Genomic DNA, 10,394 nt, shown 5'->3' with positions numbered 1-10,394 from the left:
GACAGTTTTATCCTGAGTTGTACTCAAAGCTTTACTGCTAAGCTAGCACACTGACGTCGGTTTCACTGATGAAGTGTTCTGCATTTTGAACTGCAGGAAATGTATGTAATGTAGCTAAATCAAAGTGACGAGGCCACAAGGTACAGAAATAGGAACACAAGACTGCAGTAGTGCAGAAGCGTGGTGTGCTTTATTGGCTACTGATTAAAGGTATATGACTTCCTTGACCCCCAGACCTAGGTAATTGGAAGAAACAAAACACATGCAACTAGTGGCCATCCTTCAGGAGGGACGAGGCTCCTCTTTTACAACTTCAGAACGCACAACTCTTCAGAAACTGGGGTGTGTTCAGGGATGTGAAACGCTCTGAACGTTGCAGATAGAAATACAGTGAATAGAGCTGACACGTTTCCCTATTCTGACAAACATCTGTTCTACACAATACATTTCTAAACTTTCCGTAATGTTACATCCTGAACAGAACCCTGGTTTAAGGTTTGATCATTGAGGCAATGGCTGATGCCTCAGTAAGGTTTAAAGTTACACATCTTTTAGTATTTTCTTCATCTTTCATCAAACCCTTGAGGACTTAGGTGATAATACAACTTTATTCTCTCCATACATTCACTTTTCCGTCACAGGAAAGTTTGAATTGCATGTAGCCCATCTCGTGAGAAAATTAACTTTAAAGCTTTTCAATACTATTTAACTGAAAATTAAATAAGTTTGTCTGCAATTTACACAATGGGCTTTTTGTCATTGTTCTTGCGAGACACGGTCTTGGAAAAGGTTTAACATTTGACAGTAGTCTATATAAGTATGTATATTTATTAATAAGTCATTTCAGCTTTCATGTCATCCACAGGGGATAATGAAACGAGCGTCAACAAGAATTGCATGTAGACAACATACTATAGTAGACTAATAGTTACACAGCTACTAAAATCTAATTTAAGCGCTAGTCTACACAAAAGGTTTACGAAGTGACAGATCCAGCCGCAGGTAGGGGCCAATCAGGGAGCCCAGTGGATGTCTCACCCACTCCGGAGGAAGGATTGGGGGCGGGCCGGCCTTGTCTTTAGACTACCTCAACGTAATTGGCCGGCAGCATGCCAGTCTTGCCTGAGCGCTGCACGGTGCCGTACATCCAACCCTCATCGATGGCCTGCACGTTTACGATGACGTCACCGTCCTTGAAGGACACCTCATCACTGTCGGCAGCAGAGTAGTCATACATGGCACGCACCGTTTTCTGAAAGGGACAAAAAAAATAGATTTTAGTCATGGTAGCTGATCTAAAGAAAGCAGTGGATGGCTTACGGCCATATCTTTTTTTTCAAATTCATTTTTGGAACAAAGTAGTGCACAACATCCCACCAAACGAATTTTGCCAAAAACTAACACAGGCCTCCCTGTTTTTCTGGCATCTCCCTTACCAATGCGGAGGCAATAAAAGTACTAATTCTGTTTCACAGTCAGTCACACCATCAGCAGCCAATAAGCTGAGGACTGGTTGCCACGGTAATGACCTTTTTCCTGTGAGCTTGGTACATGGGTACAGTCAAAGTACAGTACTCACCCCGGTGGTGGAAGGGTGGGAGGGGACAGAGGACACTGTGGTCTGCTGGGTGGCTACAGAGGAAGACCTCTGCTGCAGCTCCACAGTCTTAGCGTGTGTGTAGCCTGCAGGAAACAGGAAAGACATTAGTCAAGTCAGCCGTCAAAGTTAGGATGAGGGTTAGTTATGGATACTTCTACCATAGAGGAGTGGGCACAGGGTACTGACTACAAAGTATTGATGAGGCTTGAATATAAAGGTCTTAAATTCATGTGGACACTTTTAAACTTCAAGTGGTGCAACGTAGTTTGGTGGTGTGATATCTGAACTGGGTTGTGATTGAGAGCAGAAGAGTCCCCATGTGTGAGGACCTACAATAGTAGACCTACCCATAGAGGGGTTAACGAAGCCGTTGCTGTACAGGGACATGTGGTGTCCTGGGTCCTCAGACACCTCAGACTTCTCATCACCAACACCACTCATAGCACTGGTGGAGCGGGAGTGCTCCTTGCTGCGACGCTGGGCTTGGACTGTCAGATAAGAAAGGAAGGTCAAGGGTTGAATAACACCTAATAACTCAATCGAAATTGGTGTTGAAACGACTTGATGTGATAGTAAGCAGATTTGTCTTTTAAGCTACAGGTACAGTGCCTTGCGAAAGTATTCATCCCCCTATTTTGTTGCATTACAACCTGTAATTTAAATGGATATTTATTTGGATTTCATGTAATGGACATACACAAAATAGTCCAAATTGGTGAAGTGAAATAAAAATAACGTGTTACAAAAAATTCTAAAACATAAATAACGGAAAAGTGTTGCGTGCATATGTATTCACCCCCTTTGCTATGAAGCCCCTAAATAAGATCTGGTGCAACCAATTACCTTCAGAAGTCACATAATTAGTTAAATAAAATCCACCTGTGCGCAATCTAAGTGTCACATGATCTGTCACATGATCTCTGTATATATACACCTGTTCTGAAAGGCCCCAGAGTCTGCAACGCCACTAAGCAAGGGACTCCACCAAGCAAGAGGCACCATGAAGACCAAGGAGCTCTCCAAACAGGTCAGGGACAAAGTTGTGGAGAAGTACATATCAGGGTTGGGTTATAAAAAAATATCAGAAACTTTGAACATCCCACGGAGCACCATTAAATCCATTGATAAAAAATTGAAATAATATGGCACCACAACAAGCCTGCCAAGAGAGGGCCGCCCACCAAAACTCACGGACCAGGCAAGGAGGGCATTAATCAGAGTGGCAACAAAGAGACCAAAGATAACCCTAATGGAGCTGCAAAGCTCCACAGCGGAGATTGAGGTATCTGTCCATAGGACCACTTTAAGCCGTACACTCCACAGAGCTGGGCTTTACAGAAGAGTGGCCAGAAAAAAGCCATTGCTTAAAGAAAAAAATAAGCAAACACGTTTGGTGTTCGCCAAAAGCCATGTGGGAGACTCCCCAAACATATGGAAGAAGGTACTCTGGTCAGATGAGACTAAAATTTTGCTTTTTGGCCATAAAGAAAAGCGCTATGTCTGGGGCAAACCCAACACCTCTCATCACCCCGAGAACACCATCCCTACAGTGAAGCATGGTGGTGGCAGCATCATGCTGTGGAGATGTTTTTCATCGGCAGGGACTGGGAAACTGGTCAGAATTGAAGGAATGATGGATGACGCTAAATACAGGGAAATTCTTGAGGGAAACCTGTTTCAGTCTTCCAGAGATTTGAGACTGGGACGGAGGCTCACCTTCCAGCAGGACAATGACCCTAAGCATACTGCTAAAGCAACACTTGAGTGGTTTAAGGGGAAACATTTAAATGTCTTGGAATGGCCTAGTCAAAGCCCAGACCTCAATCCAATTGAGAATCTGTGGTATGACTTAAAGATTGCTGTACACCAGCGGAACCCATCCAACTTGAAGGAGCTGGAGCAGTTTTGCCTTGAAGAATGGGCAAAAGTCCCAGTGGCTTGATGTGCCAAGCTTATAGAGACATACCCCAAGAGACTTGCACGCTCAAGTTCTGTTTTTTTGTCTTATTTCTTGTTTGTTTCACAAAATTTTTTATTTTGCATCTTCAAAGTGGTATGCATGTTGTGTAAATCAAATGATACAAACCCCCCAAAAATCAATTTTCATTCCAGGTTGTAAGGCAACAAAATAGGAAGTTCCAAGGTGTGTGAATACTTTCGCAAGCCACTGTAACTGCCAACATAATGGAAACACGTGAGTAAATGAGGGTTCCATAGTCCCCGCCACGTAATTGGCCGGCAGCGTGCCAGTCCCCTCCAAGCTCTTCACCAAGCTGGGGACTCTGGGACTGAACATCTCCCTCTACAACTGGATCCTGGACTTCCTGACGGGCCTGCCCTAGGTGGTGAGGTTAGGCAACAACACCTCCGCCACACTAACCCTCAACACGGGGGACCCTCAGGGGTGTATGCTTAGTCCAACACCATCATCAAGTTTGCTGACAACATGACGGTGGTAGGCCTGATCACCGACGGTGATGAGACCGCCTACAGGGAGGAGGTCAGAGACCTAGCAGTGTGGCAAAGGGGCTGATCGTGGACTACAGGAGAAAGAAAGGAGAGCATGCCCCCATCCACATTGACAGGGCACATTAATCTGGTACTGGTACTCCCTGTATATAGCTCCATTCTTGTGTATTTTATTCCTTGTGTTACTATTTTAAAAAAAAAATTTTATTATCTGCATCGTTGGGAAGGGCTTGTAAACAAGCATTTCACGGTAAAGTCTACACCCGTTGTATTCGGCACGTGACAAATACAATTTGATTTGATTTAGTTCTGGCGGCTCTGTTATGGTGCAGGGTGCATTTTCCTGGCATGGTTTAGGTCCACTCAACCCCTTAGAGGGCAAGGTAAACACCAGTAAATACACTGCCATCCTGAGTGATCACCTTCAACCTGTGGTGAATAATTTCTATTCTGATGGAAGTGGATGACAATGCCCCCATCCACAGGGCACAAGTGGTCACTGAATGGTTTGATGATCATGAAAATGATGTAAACCATATGCCATGGCCATCTTAGTCACCAGATCTCAACCCAATTGAACACCTATGGGAGATTCTGGAGCGGCGCCTGAGATGGCGTTTTCTACCACCATCAAACGGAACACCAAATTATGGAATTGTTTCGCATTCCTCCAGACAGATTTCCAGACACTTGTAGAATGTATGCCAAGGCGCATTGAAGCCGTTCTGGTGGCTCGTGGTGGCCCAATGACCTATTAAGAAACTGTTGGTGTTTCCATTATTTTGGCAGTTACCTGTATAACTAATTCAGTATTCTTTAATTTATATGATTTCCTGTAATGTGAATTATGTCATGCTCAGGCGTCTCTCACCTGACATCATGTGCAGACTCCTGGACTGGATGTTGTCCTCAGCAGGGTCGTAGTCAAACACAGAGCCGGGGTTGGTGCGCCACACACGCAGGTCTGAGGGTGAACAGACAGAGGTTTTACTGGTCTGCTGGGGTATACCTGCAATTTTCTTCATTGTCCGTGTATGTATTCTGACCCATTCTGCTTTGAGAAGTACATCGTAGATCTAGGCAGGGATTCAATCCGACCACGCTTGTAAACAATGTGGCTTTTAAAGGCAATGTTGGCGCATTCGCGGAGATCGCATTTAAGGTAAACGCTGCAGATGTTGGTTCAGTTGGGATTTACCTTTAAATATGAAGCACGCTGTAGCCAGTGGTGGAAAAAGTACCCAATTGTCATACTTGAGTAAAAGTAAAGATACCTTCATAGAAAATTACACAAGATAAAGTGAAAGTCACCCAGTAAAATACTACTTGAGTAAAAGTCTAAAAGTATTTGGTTTTCAATATACTTAAGTATCAAAAGTAAATGTAATTGGTCAAATATACTTAAGTGTAAAAGTATAAATTATTCAAAATTCCTTATATTAAGCAAACCAGACGGTACCATTTTAGTTTTATTTTAGTTTTTGGATAGCCAGGGGCACACTTCAACACTCAGATATCTATATATATATTACAAACGAAGCATGTGTGTTTAGTGAGTCCGCCAGATCAGAGGCAGTAGGGATGACCGGGATGTTCTCTTGATAAATGCGTTATTTTGAAAAAAAATTGTGTCAGGGAAAATGTATGGATCATTTTCTTTAGGAATGTAGTGAAGTAAAAGTAAAAGTTGTCAAAAATATAAATAGTAAAGTAAAGTACAGATACCCCAAAAAACGACTTAAGTAGTACTTTAAAGTATTTTTACTTAAGTACTTTACACTACTGGCTGTAGCACGGTTTCGGATTGATTCCCGGCCCTACAGTGGGTGTGTGTGTGTGTTTTATAGCGTACCAGTGACAGTCTCCTGTTCATGCTCCACGACGCGTCTCTTCTCCATCTCGACCACACGTCTCTGGATGCCACGGTAGTTGATGTCGCTGAACTCCTGGGTGTTCTTCTTCACGCGGTCCATGACAGGGTCCGAGGTAGTGGGAGTGAAGCTGCCCTTAGTCTTTTCAAACTCCTGGTGGTATTTCACCTGGTGGACAGAGCAGTGGGATGGTTTTACATCTGTAGGGAATGAGCAATCAACTTGGTATGGCATGTTTTATTTCATCTTAATAAAGGACTAAGTGGAAAGCCTAGTTCAATTTAAGTGGTATGGTTTTACATTGATATGAATTATGAAAGTGATACATTTTGTCTGGCATGAGTTATTACATATAAATGACTCTTTACAAGCTTAATAACATCTACAAAAACCAGCGACTAACTCCAGAAATGTTGCGTTGAGTCTCCTTGACCCGTCTCATCTCAGGTGTGTCCAACACGAAGGCAGCCTTTCCCTGGACCTGCTTACGGAAGCTGTCAGAGTACAACACCTGTGGGACGACAGCAGAGGAACAACGTGAACACCAGAGTTAACTTCCTTCATCTGCTGAGCCCGGGTGTGTGACCCTTGTAGCACCCACAACAAGACAAGATGGTGGCACGACAAAACCAACAACAGATAGGGCCACTCTGAGAAGGGCTTATTATTGGGACCTCCAACAGATGATATTAGCAGGGAGATTCAAACCTTCAGAGTGGGTGTGGATTAAGAGGGTGTGTCCCAATTCATAAGGGCGTTAGGAGGGTGTTTCCCAATCCTTTATGGGGGTGATGGGAGTGGGAGAAAGTCAGGGGAACAGGAGGAAGTTGACTAGTTTCAACAACAAGGGAGAGGGTTAGCATGATAATATTGACAACACATCACAGCTGGTGGGTGGTATTAAAATAGATGAGGAGAGCAGAGGCTGACTTCTGTAGATCTGATTATATGATTAATTAAAGCCAGAAGAAGGAGTTAGAGAGGGTTAATGTGGGTTCTAAAGGGGCACACAGGTCATGGAGGATGGCTGGTGTACCGAGCTAATCTGTTCTTGGTTCCGTTTCGCTCTCTCCATCTCTGGAGTGAACACTTGGGGCGTTCCTTTGGCAGAACTGTCCTTATACAACACCTACAGGACAGAAACACAGCGCCCCCCAGGGGACAGTAAAACACACTGCAACAACCCAGAAAGAAACCACACAACCCAACACACACATTAAAACATCTCCAGCCTCCACAGCATGGCAAGGATGTTAGTTGCCACACTAAAACAGGAGATAAAATAACACTAAACTAAAAAGTAGAACGCTGCTGTGGAGAGGAGCTAAAAACGTTTTTTGAAAAAAAGGTTATGGAAAGAGAAAAACTGAAAATCTAAATCAAGTGAGGGTGCCACATCATAGAGGGTGTTTTGGCTGAGGTTGGAATTAAGGGAGAGTCAAAGATGATTTACTGATGGTGGAAGGTGGATGGATGGATAGATAGAAGGAGGGATGTGTTATATTAGGATTTTTGATTGTTGATGACGGGCTGTAGCTCAAGGAGCTCCAGCCTGAACCGATAGGCATCACTGATGCAGGAAGATAAAAGGAGTATATGAGGGTTGATGATGAGGGGTCAGGGGTCAGCAGATAGAGAAGATGGTTTAAGGAGGTGAGGGATGGACAAGTGAGGGAGGATCACGCTCAAATGTAAACTAAACCCAGTGAGAAACACAGAAACAGTGGTTTCTGTGGTTCAGTGGTTTCCTTTAGTACCGAGCTGATGTTCTTCTGCATCTCACGAACCCTCTTCACCTCTGGTAGGTCTGAGACGGCTGTTCCCTGCCCCAACGAGTCCTTGTACTTTATCTACACATCAGATCAGCAGTATGGGTCCCATGCAGAGTAGAGGAGATGTCACAATGGACATACACACAGAGAGCAACCGTGAGATGCGAGACAGACAGCAGCTACAAATGACATTTAACTCTTAATAGCACAAGGACAAGAGCAGCTATAGAGGAATAAAGCTAGAATGAACACACAGGACACAGCAACACTTCAGCAACAGCATTTTGGGCCTCACCTCTTAGATAGAAACATGTAATCACAGAGAGGGGTTCCTCCACCAATATATTGTTTAGACATAGTTACATGTTACCAGAGAATATTCTATTTTAAAATCTACTTACAGTGTGCTTCATTTTTGGGAATCACTTCTATTTAACTGGAACGAGCTACATTAGTATTATGACTACATGATAGGTTTGATGAGATGGTGATAAAGGATTGTTTAATAGGCTATCTTTCACAGATAACGGTTTTGAGCTGGCGTGAGATTGGAAAGGGTTGGACAGGGGAATTAAAGAGGGGTTAGAGTTCTACAGGGGCTTGAGTAACAGGAGCAGGACAGACAGGAGTATATGGATGGTAGATGGAAGGTGGATCACACCATAATACTATGTACCGTGCTAATGTTTGTCTGATTGCGTTTAACTCTGTCCATCTCTGGGGTGTCTGACAGAGCTGTTCCTCCTCCCAAATCCTCTTTGTACTGAATCTTTAAACAGTAACACAGGGACAACCAGTCAGATAGAGGGTTGATTGCCCACTTAGATACAAACAAAGGATATTGTAAACTTATGATGGCCGCCATAAAATACATGCAAAGGTTTGGGATATAGTTAAACTACTGTTGTGAAATCTCACATCACTTCAGTAAAGAAACTGAGAAGAAATAAAGTAAAAAATAAAAAAGTATTCGGGTCTTTAGTTTGGAGGAGAAAGGAAGTTACATTATTTTGTATTCAGGTAGGAAGTGTTAGGCTTCATCTTGGCACACAGAAGTCAAAGGTCAAGAGAATAACCACTGATGGTTTAGGGGGCATTATTTGAGATCAGTAAGGGGACATACGACAGAGAGGGTGAGAGTTTTTGGGGGGTTTGTTGGTTGGGAAATTGGGGGCTAGATAGAAACTCTAGTACCGAGCTGATGTTCTTCTGCATCTCACGAACCCTCTTCACCTCTGGTAGGTCTGAGATGGCTGTTCCCTGACCCAACGAGTCCTTGTACTTTATCTACCATAGGGGTTCCATGAGGAACACAGAGACAAAGCAAGACAGATATAAAGCACACAAATACTGTACATACATACAGCAGCAAAGACGATGGCCTCACTGTAAACAGTGAGAATGCAGCTGGCGTAAAGCACAAGAACGCTCACATGTAGGTAAAACAGTCATGACATTTACATTGATTGTTAACAGCAGTTAAGTTGACAGTATATACAGTTTATAACACTATAAACAATGTAGCTGAATAGGAAACCTCTGAGCGAATGAAAGGTAGATATTTGGTTTAGTTTATTACAGATCTTAGATGTAATGAATTATTGTTTTGTTTGATGACTTCTGTTGAGTCTGGTGGGACAATGAACTCTGAGATTAGTATAAACTCTGCAGAACGGTGTTGAGAAGGTGGAAATTAAAAATGGTTGCCATTATGTAGAGATTAAACCATTATATGGTCTAGTTTTTTTAAAATGTGGGAACTGTGGTGGTGGTGGGGGTCAGCATGGAGCCTACGGCATGGAAGCGTAGCCTGAGTGAAGATGGGTGGAGAGGAGAGGAAAAGAAAAGCAGGGTCACACTATAGTGTACCGTGCTAATGTTTGTCTGATTGCGTTTAACTCTGTCCATCTCTGGGGTGTCTGACAGAGCTGTTCCTCCTCCCAAATCCTCTTTGTACTGAATCTTTAAACAGTAACACAGGGACAACCAGTCAGATAGAGGGTTGATTGCCCACTCAAATACAAACAAAGGATATTGTAAACTTATGATGGCCGCCATAAAATACATGCAAAGGTTTGGGTTATAGTTAAGCTACTGTTTTGAAATCTCACATCACTTCAGTAAAGAAACTGATAAGAAAAAAAAAGAAAAAATAAACGTACAAAAGTATGATGGAATTATTAGAAACAAAAAATGGAGAAGAAAAATCAAAATGCTATTTGTTTGTCTGGTGGGACACAAACAGATTGAAAAACAAGAAAACTAAAAGGGGATGGTTCTATTTGGGTCTTTGGTTTGGAGGAGAAAGGAAGTTACGTTATTTTGTATTCAGGTAGGAAGTGTTAGGCTTCATCTTGGCACACAGAAGTCAAAGGTCAGGAGAATAACCACTGATGGTTTAGGGGGCATTATTTGAGCTCAGTAAGGGGTCATACGACGGAGAAGGTGATCATTTTTTGGGAGTTTGTTGGTTGGGAAATTGGGGGCTAGATAGAAACTCTAGTACCGAGCTGATGTTCTTCTGCATCTCACGAACCCTCTTCACCTCTGGTAGGTCTGAGATGGCTGTTCCCTGACCCAACGAGTCCTTGTACTTTATCTACCATAGGGGTTCCATGAGGAACACAGAGACAAAGCAAGACAGATATAAAGCACACAAATACTGTACATACATACAGCAGC

At 43.1% G+C, this 10,394-nt stretch overlaps 1 protein-coding gene across 1 annotated transcript in view; it reads right to left on the bottom strand.

Annotated features, from left to right (window-relative positions):
• Positions 1-141: 141 nt before the first annotated feature.
• Positions 142-10,394, bottom strand: part of neb (nebulin) — an 86,040-nt gene continuing 75,787 nt past the window's right edge. The window contains exons 131-142 of the mRNA XM_041844760.2: positions 10,219-10,311; positions 9,582-9,674; positions 8,907-8,999; positions 8,389-8,481; positions 7,698-7,790; positions 6,977-7,069; positions 6,344-6,451; positions 5,922-6,108; positions 4,941-5,033; positions 1,948-2,088; positions 1,580-1,683; positions 142-1,252 (exon numbers count right to left, since the gene is read on the bottom strand). Coding sequence (XP_041700694.2) covers positions 1,079-1,252; positions 1,580-1,683; positions 1,948-2,088; positions 4,941-5,033; positions 5,922-6,108; positions 6,344-6,451; positions 6,977-7,069; positions 7,698-7,790; positions 8,389-8,481; positions 8,907-8,999; positions 9,582-9,674; positions 10,219-10,311 — 1,365 coding nt within the window. The 3' untranslated portion in view covers positions 142-1,078. The remainder of the gene's footprint in view (positions 1,253-1,579; positions 1,684-1,947; positions 2,089-4,940; positions 5,034-5,921; positions 6,109-6,343; positions 6,452-6,976; positions 7,070-7,697; positions 7,791-8,388; positions 8,482-8,906; positions 9,000-9,581; positions 9,675-10,218; positions 10,312-10,394) is intronic.

The sequence above is a fragment of the Coregonus clupeaformis genome, chromosome 23 (assembly GCF_020615455.1).
Source record: "Coregonus clupeaformis isolate EN_2021a chromosome 23, ASM2061545v1, whole genome shotgun sequence".
In the NCBI taxonomy this organism is placed as follows: Eukaryota; Metazoa; Chordata; class Actinopteri; order Salmoniformes; family Salmonidae; genus Coregonus; species Coregonus clupeaformis.
The sequence above is the reverse complement of the archived record's forward strand: the minus strand, read 5'-3'. Positions and strand labels throughout refer to the sequence as shown.